Source organism: Bos indicus, chromosome 9 (genome assembly GCF_029378745.1).
Source record: "Bos indicus isolate NIAB-ARS_2022 breed Sahiwal x Tharparkar chromosome 9, NIAB-ARS_B.indTharparkar_mat_pri_1.0, whole genome shotgun sequence".
NCBI lineage: Eukaryota > Metazoa > Chordata > Mammalia > Artiodactyla > Bovidae > Bos > Bos indicus.
The window spans coordinates 72,256,422-72,279,842 of record NC_091768.1 but is presented as its reverse complement, the minus strand read 5'-3'; the positions used below and the strand labels follow the sequence as shown (position 1 = coordinate 72,279,842).

Sequence of the window (23,421 nt, the reverse complement as noted above, 5' to 3'; positions counted from 1 at the left end):
TCTTTGCCTTTTGGGCAGCATTTGCAAAGCAGTCATTATTATACCAGTTTTTCAGATGGAAGGGTCAGGGTGCCAAAATGTCATATTTCTTGCCCAAGGATTCAGTTAAAAGCTTTTCCCACTATACCTCCATTAGATGTTGGTCTAGCCTACATAAAAGGCAACAAGTTACTTATTATCACCTAGATTAATTTTAAAATATGGATCTTTTTAGTCATATAGCTTACATTTTAGTCTTATAAAGTCTCTCAAATTATTGCCACTCATCAAGCCACCTTTTAAACTAATGATTCTCACCTATAAATTCAAAACTAGTAATGCCATGTTCTACAGGGAGAAGAAAGAGCAGACTTCATCTGAGTGTCAGGGGTGAGGGCAGTTCAAATATCCCAGCCCCAGTTGATGCCCTCTCGTCCAAACATGTCTGCTTGCTTTATTCCTTTCTCAAATGTACATCCAGACTTCAACTAAGAGGTCGACTTTCAATTTAACTATGGCAACAACCCCACTGTCAATTTCTTTGTTTCAACTGCTCTCCAGCGTATCTTCCTTCACCATAGCCTCAGATACTTAATGATTCACTCACAGTTCAACATTTATTGAGCTGCCATGCCCTTTGCTGGGTGTTGGGCACGAATTATGACATGGCATTGCCTTGAGAAGTCTGGTCTCCTAACTCGAGGACATTCTAAACTGTTCTCCCGGCCTTTTCCACCCCGGTCTCCTCCCTCTGTCCTGGGAAGGGATCTTTAGCCTAGTCTTCAGGGTGGTGAATCTTGCCAAGAACGGGCTGGAGGTGGACCAGCTGAGTCTGCCAGATCGAAAGATCAAAGGCGCCTGGAACCTAGATGCGTGAAGGAAGCCAGCCGGGCTCTCATGATGCCGCTGGCACCTCGCGAGTTTCCTAAGGCGACGCCAGAACTGGGAGAACAGGATGCAAAGCTAAGAAAGGAGGTTTGACTGACGGCTGGCTGGAGCCCACGCCTTTCCTCGTTGGCTGAGCAGAGGTCATTACCCTAGAACCTTCCCCCAGCGGTGTCTCTGCGCCGGGCAGGTCCGCACTGACACGCGCACCAGGCTGCCTCCGAGACGGCGCACGGAGAGGCGTGCAGACCCAGGAGGCTGTGTAGGCTGGGGCTCGTAACTCGGAGCCTCCATTCTTCTCTTCCCGGTAGAAAAGCGTCGGAGGATCCATTCTCTACTCCACCTCTTGGCTCCGGTCCCTTTCCTGTCCGCGAGCTCCACCAGGCACTTGCCCTGCGCTCCCCACCACGTTGAATCCCCTACCCCAGCCCCAGGCCGACTTCCCACCTGCGGGAGGCAACGGACATCGGCGCAGAGCAAATCTATCTACTTCCGCTGGAGTGAAGGGAGAATCTTTGCTGACCTGGCTTTGACCAAGGGACCCTCTGCGCTACCGAGAAGTTGTAGGGGGCCTGAGTCCTGGCAGCCCAGATTTCTCTCCCCTTTAGGGGTCGCAATGGAGCCAACAGCAGTCGGGCCCTAATCTATCCAGACCTTTAATCCATGCCTGATGCCTGAAATTTCTTTGAGAGCCAAAACGAGCGCTCACACACGTCCGTACACCAGGGTCGCACAAATCTGTTATTTTCTGAGGACGAGTGGTTTGCTGTCCCAACCGGCGTTTAAGCTTTAAGAATACACTGCATGCCACCGTGGAGCGAATAGAAAAGCAAGTGAAACTGGAGCCCAGAACATGCAGACTCTTTAAGAAAAAAAATTCCTAGATATTTTATTTCCCTCTGCATTAACGTCCTTTGTCTTTCTAATGAGATAGATCACAGAACAGTGCTTCGAAGAGTGTGGTTTCCGGACCAGCAGCATCAGCCTCTTTTGGGAACTTGTTAGGAGTAGGAATTCTGGGTCCCACTTCGGACCTCTTGAATCTGGAACTAGGGTGGATGGAATCCAGCTATCTGCTTACAGGAGCTGTTCAGGTGATTCCCATACATGTCCAGGAACCGCTGGCTTAATAGCCTCTCTGGGCAGTGTTTCCCACTGATCACTGCTCATAACCGTCAGCTACTGACCTTGTTTTGTTTACCACTTATCTGTTTAGAGAGAAGTCTCTGATGTGACAGTGGGCAAAGCTGCTTGAAGCACAAGGCGTTACCTGTAAGAATCCACAGAAGCAATCAGAACCAGAGAGAGAGAGACAAAGAAGCAGAAGGGACTTCCCCCATCTTCAGTTCACTTTCAGTATCTGTCTCTTGCTGAGAACTAGCAGACACGCTTATTTGAAGCATTTCATTTTCCTTACAGGCTTCTACAACCTGCTGTGGTTGTTCTCCTGGTTCTTTCTGAAAGCACCTTCTAAGACAGTTATTATAACTAAGAGGTCACAGACAGGACACTCCCCACCCTCCCACCTCTAACTATCTGACTTGTGGTAAGGAGGGTCCCCCAATTCTTTCAGATGCTGTTTGCCTCCTTCATTTTTTAAAATTAATTTTTATTGGAGTATAGTTGCTTTACAATGTTGTATTTGTTTCTACTATACAGCAAAGTGAACCAGCTGTATATATACATATATCCCCTCTTATTTGAGTAGAGTTCCCTGTGCTAATAAATCACAAAGACCAGAGCAGAAATAAATGAAATAGAAATGAAGAAAACAATAGTAAAGATCAATGAAAAGATAAACAAAATTGATAAATCTTTAGGTAGACTCATCAAGAAGAAAAGGGAAAGGACTCAAATCAAAAAAATTAAAAATGAAAGAAAAGTTACAGCTGATACTGCAGAAATACAAAGGATGGTAAGAGATTACTTATAGAGTAATGAATTACTAGAGTAACTATATGCCAATAAAATTCACAACCTGGAAGAAATGGACACTTTCTTAGAAAAGTACTTTCAAAACTGAACCAGGAGGAAATACAAAATATGAACAGACCAATCACAAGTGCTGAAATTGAAACTGTGGTTAAAAATCTTCCAACAAACAAAAGTCCAGAACCAGATGGCTTCACAGGCAAATTCTATCAAACAGAAAAGAGTTAACACCTAGCCTTCTCAAACTCTTCAGCTTGCCTCCTTTAAAACCGAGGCCAGCAGCGACAGGCTTCAGAACAGCACCAGACCCTGGGAAGTAGGGCGTGGTGGGTGGGAGTGCTGATGACCCAGGCAGAAGAGAAGGGCCCCTGGGAAGGAGAGATGTTTAGACTGTGGATGTGTGTGTGGGAGGGGGTGGGGCGGTCACACTGCCCCATGCCAGGGCTAGTGGTAGCCACAACCTGGTCATTCCAGTGTATTTCTTGCTCATTTCAAGAAACAACCCCTGGGTCCCCAAGTGTGCCCAGGCTCGAAGGCTGAGACCCCTGTGCTCAGGGTTTCCCAGTAGCCAGGCACTAGTGTAGTCCTTCTATTTGTTTGTCCCAGTCCCTATCTTTGCTCTCTGAATTTTTCTGGATGAAATTGGAGAACATTGAGGAGTATGGGTAAAGATGTGTGTGTGTGTGTGTGTGAGAGTGAGAGAGAGAGAGAGAGAGAGAGAGAGAGAGAGAGAGAGAGAAAATGTAACCTTCAACATTGCACTGAAGAGGTGTTTTGGTTCCTGCAACAAAAAGACCTTGCTTGTGCCTTATAAACACACCCTCTTGAGCTTCCTGCTCCAGTGCTTTCAGGACGGCTATAGTATAGGTAGCTCACCCCCAGCCACTTAGTACAACTGACCAGTGTTTGCCCGGAGTTTTTCCTTTACAAAGCAATCACAAAAAATAAAAAATATAATTTCATTTGAACGCCACTGAGGCTCTATGAGGCAAAAGAGAAAAGTATGAGTACCGACCGTTATCATTGTCATTATAATCACGTTTATTCCCACTTTCCTAGAGGAGAAAAGTGAAGATCCACACCCTTTCAGAGAAAAACTGGATGTAAAACTAGGGTTTAACTCGTGTGTCACAGTGCACAACTTCAGGCCTCCGGTTGAAAGCACAGGCTGGTGGGAGGCAGGAGGACTTTGTCACAAATTCATTTGCGGTTTGGGGTTGTTATAGAATGAGCAAGCCGACATTTCTCCAGGGGCCGCCTGCGTTGAGAATTTTTTTTTTTTTTAGTGTTCTGTATTAAAAAAAAATGTTTAAACTTTGTGTTGCGGTATAGCTTAGTAACAGTGTTCAGAGTTGTGACAGTTTCAGGTGAACAGCTAAGGGGACTCAGCCGTACATGTACATGTATCCGTTCTCCCCCAAAGCCCCTTCCCCTCAAGGCTGCCACATAGCACTGGAGTGCTCAGAATTTTGAATATTCGCTTTGTAAAATCGTCAGTGGGAGCTCGGAAAATTTGCTGAAGTGGAACACAAACAACTGAGTCACTTTGGGACTCATCTCTGACTTGAACTCTGGATCCGCAGGTCAAGAGTCGACTGTGCCTCTGGTAGAAGCAAATGTGGGAAAGGTGGAGATGGCCAGAGCCTAAAATGATCTCTTGAAGGTCACGTAGAGGGAGAGGGGAAACCAGGAGGAGGGAAGCCTGATACCCTGAGAGTGCAAGTGACAGGCACGCGGATGAGGAACCACTCGCGTTCCCAGTCCTCGAGAACGGAGATGCTAACATGGTAACTCTCTTTGGGAGAGAACGTCCCTCCTGTACAGCGGTTCCCCAGGTCAAGAGCATCCCCGGTTCCTTCCCCTCTGGCTGGGTTGAGGGCAACACCACTAAGCGGCCTTGGGGGTTGGATGGAGGTAAGGGCAGGAGCAAGGGAGCTCTTACTCCAGGTACCAAATCGAGCTGAGAAAAGGGCGAAAAAAATCGAAAAGAAAGAGCAAATGAAGCGGAAGTTTCAAGGCCCTCTGCGAGGAATAACAGTATAAATAACCGAAGACGTCTTGTAAACACTGCGGTCATAACCCCGAACATTAAACAGCCCCGGTGGCATCTGGCTCATCGGCCGCCGCGGGCTGCGCTGGGGCAGCGAGGGAACCCGGTCCCAGGCTCCTCGGACTCGCCTCTCTGTTTATCTCAACTTAATCTTCCCCAACGAGCTGTTCCGTAGCCTGGAAGATGTTTAAATTAAAACCCAGTCCGCCGGAAGTCGTGGAGAGGCGCTGAATGCACTGGCTAACGTAACAGAAAGGCAGGCATGCGCGTTGTTAGAAGTAATTCATTAATTATTAAGAAAACTATATGATACACGTTGCAGCCCCTCGAAAATCGTAGAACACATTCCAGAGGTATGGCATTTACATTTTTCATCGCTCCCTTTATTGCTTCACTCGTTTGCAGTTCTGGGTTGCGTGGGTTCATGTCTGCACCTGGAAGGTTATAGAATGTGGGTTTTACCTTCCTGCTTGTGTTGGCAATTACACTGTGGGGTACCTGAAAATCAGATTTTCCTTTTCTCTTGAATTGTATGACTGTTCTTAACTTTAATCCTTCCCTTTCTTTGTTTAGTTACAATATTTCTATTTGTCTTAAAAGTAATCTGCAAACTTGAGACTCGTTTCTTTTTGAGGTTTCAGTGCAAAATATGATTTGCACCTTCATGGTGGAAACCGTACTTAATCTTTTTCTATCTCTCAAATAAGTTTGGATTGAAGTTCAAAAGGACCACTTTTATTATTGACCTACCCCTATGGTTCCCCACCTTTCTATTCCAAATATATTTTCCAAAAATCACACCAAACGGCAGGGCTTTTAGCAATATAAAGAAAGATTTATTTTTGAAAGTAGCAAAACTTGTTTGAAAAAAATATATCTTTAAGTGAATTACTTTATAAATGTGACTGTCAAAGTCAGCTATTCTATGATCTACATTTTACAACATATTGTACAAAAGATACACATTGATAGGCTCTTATTATCTATTTATATATTTATAATTACATATTGCACTTGGACCAGCAAGGCTCGCAGAGTCATTCACGGTAGAAGTTAATAAAGTTAAATAGATGGGAATCGTTGTAAGTACAGTTGATGTTTCTCTGGTTTGGAAACGAATCTCCTCGTCGCTGTAAAGTGTTCTCGCGGGGTGGGACAGGGAGAGGAGAACTGCGAGGGGGAAGCAGAGACAGAGAGCGGGGAGGGCAAGGGTCGCCTTCCCCGGGGCCCGCTCCCCTCGGGAGCGCGCCTTTCCCAGACTCGCACCTCCAAGGTCAGGACGCCGTGGTTCCACATAAGCGGCTGGCGGTCACCACTTCTTTCAGGTCACTCTCGGGTTTCCCGGCCACCATAAAGGGCCACGTCTGCAGGAGAGAAGAGGGTGGAGGAGGTAAGTGGCCGTGGAGGAGGGGTGGGACGAGGCCGGAGCCGGAGACCAGAGTAAAGGCGGCAGGCGGTAAGTTGGAGAGACCCGTTATCTCTGCAATTCACTCTGTGACCTAATGCGCCCTGTGACTGGATAAAGTAGAAAGCGGCCTTGGCGCCAAGTCACAGCTCGAGGTGATAGAGCAAAGAGGGGCTCACACTAGGTTCGAAGTGAAAACCCAAGAGAAGAAGCACAGCCCAGCGGCAGATGCCGCGGTGAGACTGAGCAGGGAAACCGAGAAGGATCTCGAACCGCTGGGCATCGGGTTCAAGGTGAAGCGCCCTTCTGGCCCTGGTCAGGCTCTTCTGAGGCCCTGGTCAGGCTCCCAGCCCTCTCGCTTTCACCCCCCAGGGATTTCCCTACTTCTAACTTTCATTCCATCACAAAGGCGGGCTTTTCATCACCGTTTCGAAATTAATCGCCAGCTCTTAAAAACAAATAATGTTAATAAAAGAATATCCAGGCGAATTTTCAGACTGTCTTCCTATAAGGCTGAGCAAACACAGCTTTCTCTTCCCTTCTTCCTGACATTTATAATAAAGCTCGCTTAAGGTTTCTTAATCAAGGATGAAGGCAGCAACAGCTGTAAATGAAGGCACTGCTTTCATTTTAGGTCCAGATTTTTAAAAGCTATTTACTCAAGAAAACTTGACTCTTAGTGAAAGGAAAAACACTTTCTATAGCAAAATATGGTTTTGCAACCCCCTCCCATCCACCCCCCCCCCCACCACTCCTGAAACCAGTTCAGAGAGACCACTCAAACCTTCAAACCTGTCTCCCTAGTGCTGACTGATAAGAAGACTTTTAAGAGGAAAACGTCTCCTTCTTATCATATATAAACAAAGGTGCTAGTTAGTTTTTGTTTGTCTTTAGAGCCCAGAACCCTTAAAATTAAATCAAATGCAAAGAGGGAATGAAAATACATTTCTTAAACAGTAAAATGCCTTTGAGAAAAATATTAGGTTCAATGAGCATTAAGATAAAAAGTAACATGTTCTTAAATCTTGAAGGAGAGTGACCTATTTAATATTATTTATTACATTAACAGTCGTGAGAATGTACTGATTATGTTGATATTTGCTAAAACTTCTGAGATTCAAAAGTGTTAATCATCGACAGAAAAGTGCAGAATATTTAAACAGTTGAGGACTTAGGTGACAGTTATGGGGGGCACGATGTGTTCATATGTAAAGTTCTACGTATGGAAAACTTTGGGAAAGAAACAGAGTGGGATGTTTTTATTTACAAGAAGTAGAGGAGGAGGGAGATCAAGTTCTACTCTAGCTAAAGGAAGAATAAGAGGATTACTAAAATGCCTCCTTAGCGCGTAGCATCTCCTCCGTGTCCTCTGTCCGGCACCAGCCCTGAAGGCACTGGTGCGAGTGTGGGGGATCCCTCCTCTTTGCCAGCTCAACGTGCTTGCAAACTCTTAATTGGGCTGCCACGTCAAACACTCGCATAAATCACCGCGTTCCGCAACTTGGAAGGCAGAGACCGAGGATCATGTGGGGATCGCCCGCACGGTCCCCTAGAGGCACTGGCTGGCGGTGACCAAGATGCGCGGGTCCCAGTCCGGCGCGCACCCTCACACCGGGGACCCACTGCGGGCGCGCTGTGTCCGGGGTGCGGGGGGGCGACACGCCGCCACCACACCCGAAAACTTACCAGGTTGACCGGGTGAATATAACCGTTCTCGTACTTGTCGTTGGCCAGGATCTGCCTCAAGTGGGCGATGTAGCTGGACGCCAGCCTGAGCGTGTCCAGCTTGGAGAGTTTGGTGTCCGGGGGCACCCAGGGCAGGGTGGTCTTGAGCCTGGAGAAGGCCTTGCTCAGCACCCGCATCCGGGCTCGCTCGCGCGCGTTGGCCGCGTTGCGTTGAACCTGTTTCCCCTCCTGGCTGACACCGCTCAAGGGGCTCTTCTTGGTGGGTGCCTTCCTCCTCTTGCCCAGGCCGCCGCGGCCCTTCTGGGGCGACCCGGCCTCGCAGTTGGAGCTCTCCTCGGTGCTCTCGTTGGAAGTCACAAACTCCTTGTTCGAGTCCATTTTCAGCCCGTCGCAGTCCAGCATCTCCACCTCTTGAAGATCCTCCACATCGCTCAGGGAGCCGGTGGACATGTTTGGGGGAGAGGATGAAAGAGAGAGGGAAGGGAGAGAGGAGAGAGGGAAGAGGAGACAGAGACCTCGAAACCAATGAGCCCCCGAATGTGGAGTATGAGGCGGCCACCTCGGGTTGGGGAGCCGGGAGGTGGGGGTCTGGTTGGGTCTCACACCCCTTTCCCTTTCGCAGTGTCGGGAGGAGAAGCCGCGAGGGCTTCTGCGGGCAGGAAACCGACGCGCTGTTTCCCCACCCCCGGAGTCGTGGCCGGAGAGAATTGTGAGAGAGCGCGCAGGAATTCGGTGGACACTAGGAATTTATCTGGGGAATAGAGAGGCGGATCCTTGCCGCCCAGGGGAGGGGCCTGCCAGGCCCCGGCAGAGCTGTTAGACCCCTTTCACAACCCGAGGGAAACTCTCACGCACGGCCCCTGATTTCCAACTTGTAATGGAAACCAACTCCATCGCAGGACGCGAATACCAGTCACCTTCTCCCACTTTGGGATGAACCAGGGAGCACCGGGGCCCACCCAAGCTCCTTTCCCGGGGCCCATCTCTTAAGGCTGGCTTTCCTTCTTAAGAGGTCATAGCTGACTCTGTCTGAGAACTTTAGGAAAACGACCACATCTCTGCTTTTTCTGGGCCTTAAACCCACGGATCTCATCCCCCGGCTCCCCACTTCTTCACAGAAAACACCAATGAAAATCTAGACACGAATCCACCACCTCCTGCCAACACTATAAGACTGTGGCTTTTCCGAGATATCTTCTCACCTTAACTACGGCGAATTAAGACAGTAGGTGCTTTATAGGATCTTTAGGGTGATGACAGAGAAAGTACCAAAAAATCCACTTGCGCTTGGTCACTAAAGATATCAAGGAATTGCCCATGTGTACATACCAGACATAACCATTGCACACCCACACACAACACACACATTTAAGGGGGCGTGGGGGGAAATGAGATAGAGTAACATGGATTTATGGAAAGTATTTTGTTAGTTGATAATCTTTTCTTAATGAAATTAAAACTTTCCCCTTAATTTCTATAGATCCATTTAATACTGTCTTAAAATGTTAGTTGCCTCAGACATCAATTGGTCCCGTGATGTCTTGTGCTTTCTTCCCTCCCAATGCTCCTTCTTTTGGCTATAGCGGGGTTCTGCTTGTAAGGCTGACATTACAAAACATTGAGCAATATTATCCAGTTCAGAAAGGTTCTTTTTTCTACCCCTAACTCCAGCCCCGACCATCTTTCCTGGAGAAGAAGAAAATTCAAGGAGTAAGTAGAAAAGCAAGGGGACCAGAAATCGAGTGATTGAACGACATCGATGAAATGAAACCAGAGACACAGAAGGCATGGATCTCTCTTGCTAGTTCTTCTCCAGGTTTTCTTTCCTTGGAATTAGGCACTGAAGTTGAGGGGCTGGAGCAGAATGTAAGAGCGGATTCTGAGCTTTTGCCTGGGAATCTGTACCCCTCTGCTAAACTGAGATACCGTATCTCTAATCCTGGGCTCAGTTGGGAATTCACTAACCTCTAACGTTTTGTTTTGTTAGCAAGGTCTTGTTTGCTTTCCCCCTATGCTGTAAACTAAACAGATTGTCAGCAAATCAGCCTTTATTAATGAATTAGGGAGACCCCCCCCATAATATCTTTGCCCAGGATCCAAAATTTGTTAATCACCAGTGTAGAGATTTATGAGCTCTCTTATTTTCTGTTGTTTGTGCAGGTGGAGATTTAAATGACCATATCCACTACCAAGATTTATTACGAGAGTGATTGATGTTATAAACCAGGAAAAGGACTCTTCCCACAGCAGGGATGATAGAAATATCAAGTTGAAGTTGCCTTTGTCTTCATGCACAAATGACCCAGCCCTACAACACAGAAAGTATAATAATTTAATCTGAGATCCAAGACAGCATTAAGAGAACACTCAACAGGCCTGTTAAATGTTTCCCCTCTGATTCCCAAACTAGATTTCTTTGATTTACCCTCCCTTTTCTCAGTCTTGGTAAGACATGAAAGTTAAAAGTTATTTTTAGACTAAAAGAGCTATGTGAAAATGGGCATTGACCAATACTTTGTGAAACATGTGTATATATGTGTGTGTGTGTGTGTAGATACTGAGATATATGCAAAATAACCACAGATTATTTATTTGGGCTCTGGAATGGGATGATAATTAAGAATTTGAACTATGGATTTACCACATACAAGGCTAGTAAGCTCAGAAGATTTTACTTGGAGTCCTTTTCTTACTGGAGGGAGAGGGTCTGGTTTTCTGCTTCACTTCAGCTGGTAAACTACTGAGACTGTTTGTGGGATAATAACAATCATAGTGATATATACAACTGAATAGATTTCTGCTGTCTGATTTTCTAAGTCTGAAAGTGTGCAATAAATATCAATTTCTTAAAAACAGCAATTTCTAGAAAGGATCAAAATAGCTTCATGTCACAAGCTGAGTTTATGTGTGTGTATGTGTATGCAAGCGCCTAGTAATTAGATTTTTTTTTTTAAAGATAAGTAAGAATTAAGTCCAATTATCCCGCAGTGACACGTTTAGACTGGGAAGGATGAGTGGATTGATAATGAACTTGGGGTATTTGTAAAAACTCTCTAAGTGATAGCTACCAGTTTGGGAGCAAGCTATGAAGAAGGCTTGTTATTTAGGTACCTTGATGTGCAGTCTTGAAGACAATAGATTAACATGAATAATACCTTTTCCTCTTGACATTTTGTGTCTACCCTGCTAATAAACACTTAGGGACAGGTGGGTGGGGGGGGAATGACTTATTGTTGGATTCTACCAAGAAAATCAGTTAAGCTGTAACTTAAACTGTGCCAGATTCTCCCAAAATATAAACTATAATTCTGTGAGAAGAGACGCATTTTTGAGAAACTGTATTAACTCTTTCGATAACAAGAGAAATCCTTTCAACATTAGAGTTTCAAAGAGCTAAAGAGAAAACCAGTGGTTTGAGAGCATGAGGTAGTTAACTGAAAGTTCTTACCTTACTTTTAAGAGAGAATTTATGCCCCCAAAGACATCTGGCCAATTTGTTGCACACTTCTAACAATTTGTTCTGCAAGAAAGGCTATCCTTGAAAGATTTCAATGCTAAGGAAAATTTATCTCTAAAAGTAGTAAAATGAAGATTAGATGTGGAATGTATCCTTGAACGTAAATCCTGGTTTATCAACTGATAAATTTTCAGGAAGTTCAAATTTGATTCAGTCGCACTTGGATGGGATAATTCGCTTCCTTTTTTTATGAGAGGAAAAACATCAAGGCTTCTTTTGAACTGCCTTCATCTTCCATCACATTCTCTTTCCCAGGGGAGTAGAAAAATATGTCTTTAAATTTGAATTTTAATCCTTTTCTCATACTCCCTACTATTTGTCCAAGAGGCATACATGCTGGCAAATTGGCAAAGGTGCCAATTTTCTCCTTGTTTCTTCACTGATAATTAATACCTCCAGATGTGTTATTTTCTTTGTTTGATGGTAACCACCACCAGTTCAACTATATGCTGACCTTGCATGCAAATTGACACCTCTTTCTCCATTGACCATCATTACCACTGTATCACGTGCCATTGATGGATTACTTTCCGTCTTCAGCTTATAAGACTATTGGAATTTGACTCTATTTTATTAAATTTTAACTTATTTTGTTAAGTGAGTATTATCTCCCCTTCAGATCAGATCAGTTGCTCAGTCGTGTCCGACTCTTTGCGACCCCATGAATCGCAGCACGCCAGGCCTCCCTGTCCATCACCAACTCCTGGAGTTCACTCAGACTCACGTCCATCGAGTCAGTGATGCCATCCAGCCATCTCATCCTCTGTCGTCCCCTTCTCCTCCTGCCCCCAATCCCTCCCAGCATCAGAGTCTTTTCCAATGAGTCAACTCTTCGCATGAGGTGGCCAAAGTACTGGAGTTTCAGCTTTAGCATCATTCCTTCCAAAGAAAGCCCAGGGCTGATCTCCTTCAGAATGGACTGGTTGGATCTCCTTGCAGTCCAAGCGACTCTCAAGAGTCTTCTCCAACACCACAGTTCATAAGCATCAATTCTTCGGCGCTCAGCTTTCTTCACAGTCCAACTCGCACATCCATACCTGACCACAGGAAAAACCATAGCCTTGACTAGACGGACCTTTGTTGGCAAAGTAATGTCTCTGCTTTTGAATATGCTATCTAGGTTGGTCATAACTTTCCTTCCAAGGAGTAAGCGTCTTTTAATTTCATGGCTGCAGTCACCATCTGTAGTGATTTTGGAGCCCAGAAAAATAAAGTCTGACAGTGTTCCACTGTTTCCCCATCTATTTCCCATGAAGTGGTGGGACCGGATGCCATGATCTTCGTTTTCTGAATGTTGAGCTTTAAGCCAACTTTTTCACTCTCCTCTTTCACTTTCATCAAGAGGCTTTTGAGTTCCTCTTCACTTTCTGCCATAAGGGTGGTGTCATCTGCATATCTGAGGTTATTGATATTTCTCCCAGCAATCTTGATTCCAGCTTGTGCTTCTTCCAGCCCAGCGTTCTCATGATGTACTCTGCATAGAAGTTAAATAAACAGGGTGACAATATACAGCCTTGACGTACTCCTTTTCCTATTTGGAACCAGTCTGTTGGTCTGTGTCCAGTTCTAACTGTTGCTTCCTGACATTCATACAAATTTCTCAAGAGGCAGATCAGGTGTTCTGGTGTTCCCGTCTCTTTCAGAATTTTCCACAGTTTATTGTGATCCACACAGTCAAAGGCTTTGGCATAGTCAATAAAGCAGAAATAGATGTTTTTCTGGAACTCTCTTGCTTTTTCGATGATCCAGTGGATGTTGGAAATTTGATCTCTGGTTCCTCTGCCTTTTCTAAAACCAGCTTGAACATCAGGAAGTTCACGGTTCATATATTGCTAAAGCCTGGCTTGGAGAATTTTGAGCATTACTTTACTAGCGTGTGAGATGAGTGCAATTGTGTGGTAGTTTGAGCATTCTTTGGGATTGCTTTTCTTTGGGATTGGAATGAAAACTGACCTTTTCCAGTCCTGTGGCCACTGCTGAGTTTTCCAAATTTGCTGGCATATTGAGTGCAGCACTTTCACAGCATCATCCTTCAGGATTTGGATTAGCTCAACTGGAATTCCATCACCTCACTAGCTTTGTTCATAGTGATGCTTTCTAAGGCCCACTTGACTTCACATTCCAGGATGTCTGGCTCTAGGTCAGTGATCACACCATCGTGATTATCTGGGTTGTGAAGATCTTTTTTGTACAGTTCTTCTGTGTATTCTTGCCACCTCTTCTTAATATCTTCTGCTTCTGTTAAGTCCATACCATATCTGTCCTTTATCGAGCTCATCTTTGCATGAAATGTTCCTTTGGTACCTCTGATTTTATTGAAGAGATCTCTAGTCTTTCCCATTCTGTTGTTTTCCTCTATTTCTTTGCATTGATCGCTGAAGAAGGCTTTCTTATCTCTTCTTGCTATTCTTTGGAACTCTGCATTCATATGTTTATATCTTTCCTTTTCTCCTTTGCTTTTCGCTTCTCTTCTTTTCAGCTTCTCTTCTTTTCACAGCTATTTGTAAGGCCTCCCCAGACAGCCATTTTACTTTTTTGCATTTCTTTTCTATGGAAATGGTCTTGATCCCTGTCTCCTGTACAATGTTACGAACCTCATTCCATAGTTCATCAGGCACTCTATCAGATCTAGGCCCTTAAATCTATTTCTCACTTCCACTGTATAATCATAAGGGATTTGATTTAGGTCATACTTGAATGGTCTAGTTGTTTTCCCTACTTTCTTCGATTTAAGTTTGAATTTGGCAATAAGGAGTTCATGGTCTGAGCCACAGTCAGCTCCTGGTCTTGTTTTTGCTGACTGTATAGAGCTTCTCCATCTTTGGCTGCAAAGAATATAATCAATTTGATTTCAGTGTTGACCATCTGGTGATGTCCATGTATAGAGTCTTCTCTTGTGTTGTTGGAAGAGGGTGTTTGTTATGACCAGTGCATTTTGTTGGCAAAACTCTATTAGTCTTTGCCCTGCTTCATTCTGTATTCCAAGGCCAAATTTGCCTGTTGCTCCAGGTGTTTCTTGACTTTCTACTTTTGCATTCCAGTCCCCTATAATGAAAAGGACATCTTTTTTGGGTGTTAGTTCTAAAAGGTCTTGTAAGTCTTCATAGAACTGTTCAACTTCAGCTTCTTCAGTGTTACTGGTTGGAGCATAGACTTGGATTACTGTAATATTAAATGGTTTGCCTTGGGAACGAACAGAAATCATTCTGTCGTTTTTGAGATTGCATCCAAGTACTGCATTCTCCCCTTACTCATTCGGAATTTATAATTTATAATTTGATGCTGGCCTGTTATATTTGGCAGCCAAAGTGCACGCAGCACTAGTGAGTGAGACTGGTGGCTAACGGAGGACATCAGTGATGGTGATGCTATTATCTTTACCTGGCATCATTTTTTTTTAAAAATTTAGTTTATTGAAGGATAGTTAATTTATAATGTTATGTTAATTTCTACTGTACAGCAAAGTGGTTCAGTTATAAATATACTGTATATACATTCTTTTTCATACTTTTTCCTACCTAGCAATGTTTATGATCAGTATTCATAAGTTCTCTTGGTGTTCACCTTACCCTCCCCCTCCTTTTCACATTTAACTCAATGAATTGTATATCCAGTGCTATAACACTAAAGTTTAAAGCTGGAAAACAACAGTAAAGTCCAAAGAAAGACCCATCATGGTTTTTAGACCCAAGAGTTAATCTTATATTCCATGTGCTCCATAATGTAACTCTGACAGCAACCAAGCCTGAGCATGTGAAGGACAGAGTCTACCATAAGGAGCAAGTGAGCTGAAGGAAACTTAGATAGTGAGAGGTAAAACTCTCACAAATCAAGTTGATTGTCCTCCTAAGTCTTCTAAGGCTGACTTATTTGATTAGACCTGCTCAGTATTAGGAAAGAAGAGAGGAAAACCTGAGCAACTCTCCTCTCAGGTGCCATATGAGGTTCTTAACCTCCATTCTCCCATTGCATCAACAGAATCTCTCCTTTCTGTTGTCATCATGAAAGGAAGAACTGCTATGTGAAATGAAAATCTTTTTTTAAGTTACATTTGAAGTGTAGTTGATTTGCAATATTTCAGGTATACAATAAAGTGACTCAGTTATATATTCTTTTCCAGATTATTTCATTAAATGTTATTGTGTGTGTGTGTGTGTGTGTGTGTGTGTGTTAGTCACTCAGTCATGTCTGACTCTGTGTGACCCCATGGACTGTAGCCCACCAGGATCCTCTCTCCATGGGATTCTCCAGGCAAGAATATTACAGTGGGTAGCCATTCCCTTCTCCAGGGGATCTTTCCGACCTAGGGATCAAACCAAGATCTCCTACATTACAGGCACATTCTTTACTGTCTGAGCCACCAGAGAAGTCCATTAAAGGTTATTATCAGATATTAAATATAGTTCCCTGTGCTATAAAGTGGGTTCTTGTTGTTTATCTACTTTATATGTGGTAGTGTGTATCTGTTAATCCCCAATTCTCAATTTATCTCTCCCCCGCTTTCCCCTTTGGTAACCATAAGTTTTTCTTGTATATCCGTGAATCTATGAAATGGAAATCCTAATAGTAATGTGTGCCAGAGACTTTCCACAAATAACAGTGAAGTTTTAGAAAAACCTGCTTGAGTGATGACTTTTCCATATCTTCATATAAAGCCTGAGCAAAACATCCCAAGTTTTCCTAAAAAGAATAAATCTTAAGTAGTATATGAATGATACCTATAAAGCATTACACTTTTTTTTTTTGGGGGGGGTAGTTGCTTCACCACATCGTGCTAGTTTCTGCTGTACAACAAAGTGAATATACATATGTGTATACACATATGCCCTCTCTTTTGGATTAATACGGTTTATCGATGGTGATAAAACAAAGAGGCCAACTCACTGTCAGCCCCCTGCCTGTCAGATTAAGAGAAGATGGGCATTACAATCAAGCCTTCCTTCTGGTGGTTATCTGTGTGTAATTACATCCTGTGGCAGGTACTTTGAACCTTGAGGAGCCAAGAGTCATGAGTCACGTAGTTTAGCTCCTTGGACCATCAAAAAAGTACTCAGAGTGTGACTCTTGACCTCATGAGCATAAAATATTTCCAGGTAGTGTAGAATTTTAAAACAGAGCCCCAAAGGAATAGCCTCTTAGAACTGGAAGGGACTAAGAACCCAGGAGGCTCTACATAAATTCTGTGCAGGCTCACATAAGTGGCCAGCCACAGCATTGCCACTTGAACTTGCAAACTGATTTATCTTGTAATGCTCCTCTACTCAGAAATATTGCTTTGAATTACTTTTCTTATTTGAATAATAGGAAATGAGTGAAACACTTATATTTTGTTATCCAGTATTTAGTAATAAAGAATCTATCGCAATTGAAGCCTGTCCTATACAAAATGAGGTAGATTTGAGCCATCCTTGGGTATAATGGTTTGAATTCTGTCTAATGGGTTAAAGTAATGTAAGTTCCAAAGTGACATTGTTAAAATAAATCTCAGTTTATTATGGGAAACTGATGGGCAGCCCAAGGGCCACTCATTCAAGGAACTCATGCTTAAATCTGCCCTCTTCTCCCTATCTCCCCTGCTAAACACTTGTTCAAATCACCAAAGTCTGTTACTAAGATGACTGCAGAAGTCTTCTAGGGGATCCTTTTGCCTCCATCCTCACCTTTCTAAAATCCTCTTCCAACAGATTGATTCAAGTCATTCCTCTTCCCAAATCCCTCAAAACTTCCCATTGTGTTTAATATAAAATTCAAATTCCTCATCATGGCTTACATGACTCTACTTTGCTCACCACCCTCCAACCACATTGGTCATTCCTCTGTCTCTCAAAAACAGTGGGTTGTTGCCACCCCAGGTGCCTCATCCTCGCACCTGTCTGTCTGGAGGCTCCTCCCTGGTTCTCTGGATGGTGGAGTGCTTATTTTCAGGTCTAGGCTTAAAGTCATCTTCCTGAGTATCCACTCTGAACATTTCTGTCCCATCATCAATATTTTATTTATTGATGATAACGAATAGTAGCCAACATTGACTAAATGTTTATTACAAACCAGGCATTGTTTTAAGTACTTTCCAGATGAACTCAGTTCTAATAGCAACCTTATGATTTAGGAACCTTAGAGGTGAGAAAACAGAGGCACAGGGAGATTAATAAATGTGTTTAATTCATGAAGTTGGTGATCCAGTTGGCTTCTGCTATGTAATAACCCTTATTGGTGACTTAAGTTTGTGTCATTTCTCTTGGTTCCGTTAGTTGACTGGGCTCAGCTGGTTGGTCCTCACTTGGGGTCTCTCAGTCAGAAGGTTTCTGGAGTCCTCTGTAGGGTTGATTAGGCTGAACATTTAAGATGACTTCTCTTACACCCTGGGATTGCTACGTCAGCCAGGGTTTGGCCAGGCGTCTCTCTCCAGGCAGCCTCTCCATGTGGCTTCCTCAGCCTGGCAGTCTCAGGTAGTTGAACTTTTTACACTGTAGTTAACTCCTTTCTGGGTGAGCAGAAAGTGAGTCTCCTTTCTGTAAGACTCAGGTGGAAGCTGAAGGCCTTCTTATGACCTCAACTTAAAAGTTACACAGCATCATTTCAGCCTCTTTCTGTGGGTCGAAAGTAAGTCATGGAGGCTGCCCAGATTCAAGGGAAGGGCCAATAAATGAGGAGATGTGGTTCAGTGTGTGTGTGTGTGTGTGTGTGTGTGTGTGTGTGTGTGTAGGGGAGTGGGAATCATTCTTGGAGGCTGGCCGTTACAGGGGATAAATGGCAAAGTCTGGATATAAAAGGGGCAAATCTGAGTCTAGAACCCTCAGTTTAAATTATTGTTACTGTCTTGAAATTATTGTGTTTGTTATCTTCTCTCATCAGTGTAATGAAAGTGTCTTCCTCCATTACTGTAATGAAAGTTTCATGAGTTCAGGGACTTTGTGTTCATGGCTTAGTTGTGTGCTCAGAGCCTAGTGCAAGGCTAACACAAAATCTGTACTTAAAAAATAGTTGTTGAATAATGGGTGGCTGTTCTAGGCCATAGCATGTGGAAACACACCGTGAACTGTAAGATATGCACATTATTTAGAGGACTAAACACAAGTTCAGTATACAGTGTCTCAGACACATCACAATTTACTTCTCTCTTTCTTATAGTGCAGACCTTGGCAGGTGGTCCAGGGTGGGTGGTTGACTCTGCTTCATGAAGATACCCAGGCACCCAGGTTTCTTCTGTCTTGTTACTCTGTCATCCTTTGGGAGGATGATTTCAGATACATAGGTGAAGGCAGCTTACCCTCACCAGCCCTTGGGAAGGAAGGAAAAGAGGGTGGGGGGCAAGCAGGTTCCTTATAATAATCGGAGCTGGAAGTTATGCATATCATTTCTGCTCCCATTCTATTAGCCTCTTTAGCTGCAAGGAAAGTTTGGAAATATAGTGTCTGAATATGTTCTGCAAAACTCAAAGTTGAGGGGATCTGTTGGTAGAAAGAAGGGGATCCAGTTTGCTTTCTGCCAGTATATTTGTAGCATAAAGGGTCAAATTAACTGTAGCTAGGATAAAAATTTTTGTTTGATTCTGATAGAAAAGGCAGATCATAAGTTCTTTATGAAGTACCAGTGGTCTTCACTTATTTGGAGCTCAGAATTAGTTGAAAAATATTTAACAACCTACTTCTAATTATGCATCTGAGAACACTCATTCAGCCTTTCCAGTGTGAGCCATTCCAGCTAATGCTGTGATTAACTTACTCTTGGTAAAATGGCTTGTTAAAGTTAACATATTTGAGAAATGATCAATAAAAATGTGCAGGTTGTTAAGGCTGTTATGACTACTGGCCCTAATTGAAACCTTCTCTGCTGCCTGTTTAATTTCTATCAATCTGAGCATGCTGCAGGTAAATGTATACGGGTTTAGAGCAAATAGAAAACTTTTAAAAATTTATTCATTTTTCTGATATATTTTAAGGCTTCAGTTCAGTTCAGTTCAGTTGCTCAGTCATGTCTGACTCTTTGCAACCCCATGAATCGCAGCACGCCAGGCCTCCCTGTCCATCACCAACTCCCAGAGTTCACTCAAACTCATGTCCATCGAGTCAGTGATGCCATCTAGCCACCTCATCTTCTGTCGTCTCCTTTTCCTCCTGCCCCCAATCCCTCCCAGCATCAGAGTCTTTTCCAATGAGTCAACTCTTCGCATGAGGTGGCCAAAGTACTGGAGTTTCAGCTTTAGCATCATTCCTTCCAAAGAAAGCCCAGGGCTGATCTGCTTCAGAATGGACTGATTGGATCTCCTTGCAGTCCAAGGGACTCTCAAGAGTCTTCTCCAACACCACAGTTCAAAAGCATCAATTTTTCGGCGCTCAGCTTTCTTCACAGTCCAACTCTCACATCCATACATGACCACTGGAAAAACCATAGCCTTGACTAGACAGACCTTTGTTGCAAACTAATGTCTCTGCTTTTCAATATGCTATCTAGGTTGGTCATAACTTTTCTTCCAAGGAGTAAGCGTCTTTTAATTTCATGGCTGCAGTCACCATCTGCAGTGATTTTGGAGCCCCAAAAAACAAAGTCTGACACTGTTTCCACTGTTTCCCCATCTATTTCACATGAAGTGATAGGACCAGAAGCCATGATCTTCGTTTTCTGAATGTTGAGCTTTAAGCCAACTTTTCAGTCTCTTCTTTCACTCTCATCAAGAGGCTTTTGAGTTCCTCTTCACTTTCTGCCATAAGGGTGGTGTCATCTGCATATCTGAGGTTATAGATATTTCTCCTGGCAATCTTGATTCCAGCTTGTGCTTCTTCCAGCCCAGCGTTTCTCATGATGTGCTCTGCATAGAAGTTAAATAAGCAGGGTGACAATATACAGCCTTGACGTACTCCTTTTCCTATTTGGAACCAGTCTGTTGTTCCATGCCCAGTTCTAACTGTTGCTTCCTGACCTGCATATAAGTTTCTCAAGAGACAGGTCAGGTGATCTGGTATTCTTATCTCTGTCAGAATTGTCCACAGTTTATTGTGATCCACACAGTCAAAGGCTTTGGCATAGTCAATAAAGCAGAAATAGGTGTTTTTCTGGAACTCTCTTGCTTTTTCCATGATCCAGCAGATGTTGGCAATTTGATCTCTGGTTCCTCTGCCTTTTCTAAAACCAGCTTGAACATCTGGAAGTTCACGGTTCATATATTGCTGAAGCCTGGCTTGGAGAATTTTGAGCATTACTTTACTAGCATGTGAGATGAGTGCAATTGTGCGGTAGTTTGAGCATTCTTTGGCATTGCCTTTCTTTGGGATTGGAATGAAAACTGACCTTTTCCAGTCCTGTGGCCACTGCTGAGTTTTCCAAATTTGCTGGCATATTGAGTGCAGCACTTTCACAGCATCATCTTTCAGGATTTGAAAGAGCTCAACTGGAATTCCATCACCTCCACTTGCTTTGTTCATTGTGATGCTTTCTAAGGCCCTCTTAGATAGTTAATTATCTTAGTCAGGAAAATATCATAGACTGGTGACTTCAACAACAAGCATTTATTTCTCACTGTTCTGGATGCTAGAAATCAGAGATCAGGGTACCAGCATGATTGGTTTTTAGTGAGAACTTTCTTCATGGCTTGCCGATGGTCACCTTCTTGCTGTGTCCTCACATGATTTCCCTTCCGAATACTTTTGAGCAAAGAGAAAAATAGAAAGGTCTCTTCCTCATTTTCATAAGAGCAGCGATGCTCTCAGACACTACCTTTATGACCTCACAACCTTAACTGCCTCCTAAAAGCCCTATCTCCAAATACAGTTACATTGGGGGTTAGGGTTTTGACATGAATTTGGAGGCAGAAAGGACACAAATCAGTCCCTGGCATTTGTCTTTGGAAATTATAACTGGAAAAAAAGGTTTTCCTTATTTATTATTATTTTCAACTTTCAATATAGTCAGGATATGCCTAGAACTGTCATCTGAGGGTTTACTTTATTCCAATGTTGTTATTTCAACCACAATGACAACAATGACAACAGACCTCGGACTTTGTCTTGCTTTCCTTTTCTGAGGAATCATTAGGATGAAGAGCTTTAAATCCAGATTCATGGTCTATGACGAGGAGGGTCATCTGATACTCATTCTTAAAATTTGAAGAGGGCAATCTGCCTAGAGAAAGGAGGACCATTTTTTAGTTAGAAGCATTAAATCAATTCTAAAGAGCCCATCAAGTAGAAAAACTTAGGAATTCTCCATCCAGTGCATTTGAGTTTTCCACACAGTTCCCACACAGAAATAGACATAGGTTAGATCAATGCAGTAATAAAATTTGATAAATGTCTTTTTGGGGATTACTCTATAGACAAAACAAACAGTTGATTGACTGTACTGGGGTCTTTTTAACTGGTCACTCTGACATATTTTAGATAAAACCAGTATTATTTTCAGCTAAAATTTTAGGAAAATAATAAACTGCCCCTCACATGAACTATTAAGTTCTTTCCCTTTTACCTCAATTGCAGAACTGACCACAGTGAGATAATCTACCCAGGAAGAGTAGAGTATAACACTTCTCAAATGAATTTAGGCAGAAAAGTGAACTAAATGTTGGATGGATAATGTAACGCTCACATCCTATTAAATTATAAAATGTGGATGTTCTTAATAGAATTATGATTTTTGTTCTTATGTTTTTCTCTTAAATTATTGTGGCAAGTAGGACACTAAGGGACTGGGTCTAAGTTCTGCTTATACAACCAGTTTGTTGTGTGAACTTGGACAAGTCTTTTCATTTAACTTCGCTGGGTCTCAGAGCCCTCCTGTTTAATCTGATAACAGCAGACATAGGCCCTAAAGTGTTTAGGGTGTGTTCATTGAGATGATCCATGTAAAATGACTTAGTTTAGTGCTTAACATGGCTTCCTTGGTAGCTCAGCTGGTAAAGAATTTGCCTGCAATGCAGGAGACCCCGCTTTGATTCTTGGGTTGGGAAGATCCTCTAGAGAAGGGATAGGCTACCCACTCCAGTATTCTTGGGCTTCCCTGGTGGCTCAACTGATAAAGAATCCACCTGCAACGTGGGAGACCTGGGTTTGATCCCTGGGTTGGGAAGATCCTCTGGAGTAGGAAATGGCAACCCACTCCAGTATCCTTGCCTGGAGAATTCCCTTGGATGAGGAGCCTGGTGGGCTACAGTCCATGGGGTTGCAAACAGTTGGACACAACTGAGTGATTAAGCACAGCACAGCACAGCACAGCACAGTGCTTAGGATGTGGCAAACACTTAAGATAATGGTTGTTGTGATGATGAAGGTTGTTGCTATGACAGTTAATTTTATGGCCCTTTTCAATAGTTGCATTTCACTTCCTCCCACCCATTTTCACTTTAGGCTAGGGGTAAGATTATAAAGGAAATGGCTTTCAACAGCAATGTCAACAAAGAAATCACTTTCAAGACTTCCCTGGTGGTCCAGTGGCTAAGACTCTGAGCTCCCAATGCAGGAGGTCCAGGTTCAATCCCTGGTCAGGGAGCTAGATCCCATGTGCTGCATTAATAAATTTAAAAATATGAAAAACAATTGACCTTGGCAGAAATTGCTTTCTAACAACTGAGCCCTAAAAATGTGGAAGAAGACAGGAGTAATTTCAATATCTAGATTTCTGTCCTAAAAAAGCAGCTTATGATGGCAGTCACAAAATTAAAAATCTATTCAGTATTAAGCTATAACTACTATAAGTTTTCCCCTTCATTTTCTGGTTATTTAAATGTGTTTTTTTTTTTTTTTTATTAGAAATCATTATTCTTTTCCCCCCAAATTATATTTTTTAAGTCTAGACCGTGATAGAATAAAGATATAGCATGTTTTATAAAGGCCCATAGTAAGTTACTGATATCACTAAGTTTGACTCTAGAGGTAAAAATCATAAATTTCTTTATCATTCAAGTAGCTGTATTTTTAATTAAAAAAGCTGTTGCCAAAGATTAATAGACACATTAATAGCTGAAACTCCAATCATCTG

At 43.1% G+C, this 23,421-nt stretch overlaps 1 protein-coding gene across 1 annotated transcript; it reads right to left on the bottom strand.

Moving 5' to 3' along the window:
- Positions 1-5,660: 5,660 nt before the first annotated feature.
- On the bottom strand, positions 5,661-8,675 carry TCF21 (transcription factor 21). The gene is made up of 2 exons (XM_070796201.1): positions 7,938-8,675; positions 5,661-6,210 (listed from the first exon to the last, which is right to left on the bottom strand). Exons 1-2 carry the CDS (start codon positions 8,385-8,387, stop codon positions 6,121-6,123), a joined length of 540 nt encoding a protein of 179 aa, XP_070652302.1. The 5' UTR covers positions 8,388-8,675; the 3' UTR covers positions 5,661-6,120.
- Between the last annotated feature and the right edge of the window lie 14,746 nt (positions 8,676-23,421).

Coding starts and splice junctions, on each gene's coding strand:
- TCF21 (XM_070796201.1), bottom strand. CDS start 8,387: ATGTCCACCGGCTCCCTGAGCGATGTGGAGGATCTTCAAGAGGTGGAG. Junction 6,211..7,937: donor ATATTCACCCGGTCAACCTG/GTAAGTTTTCGG, acceptor TCTCTCCTGCAG/ACGTGGCCCTTTATGGTGGC.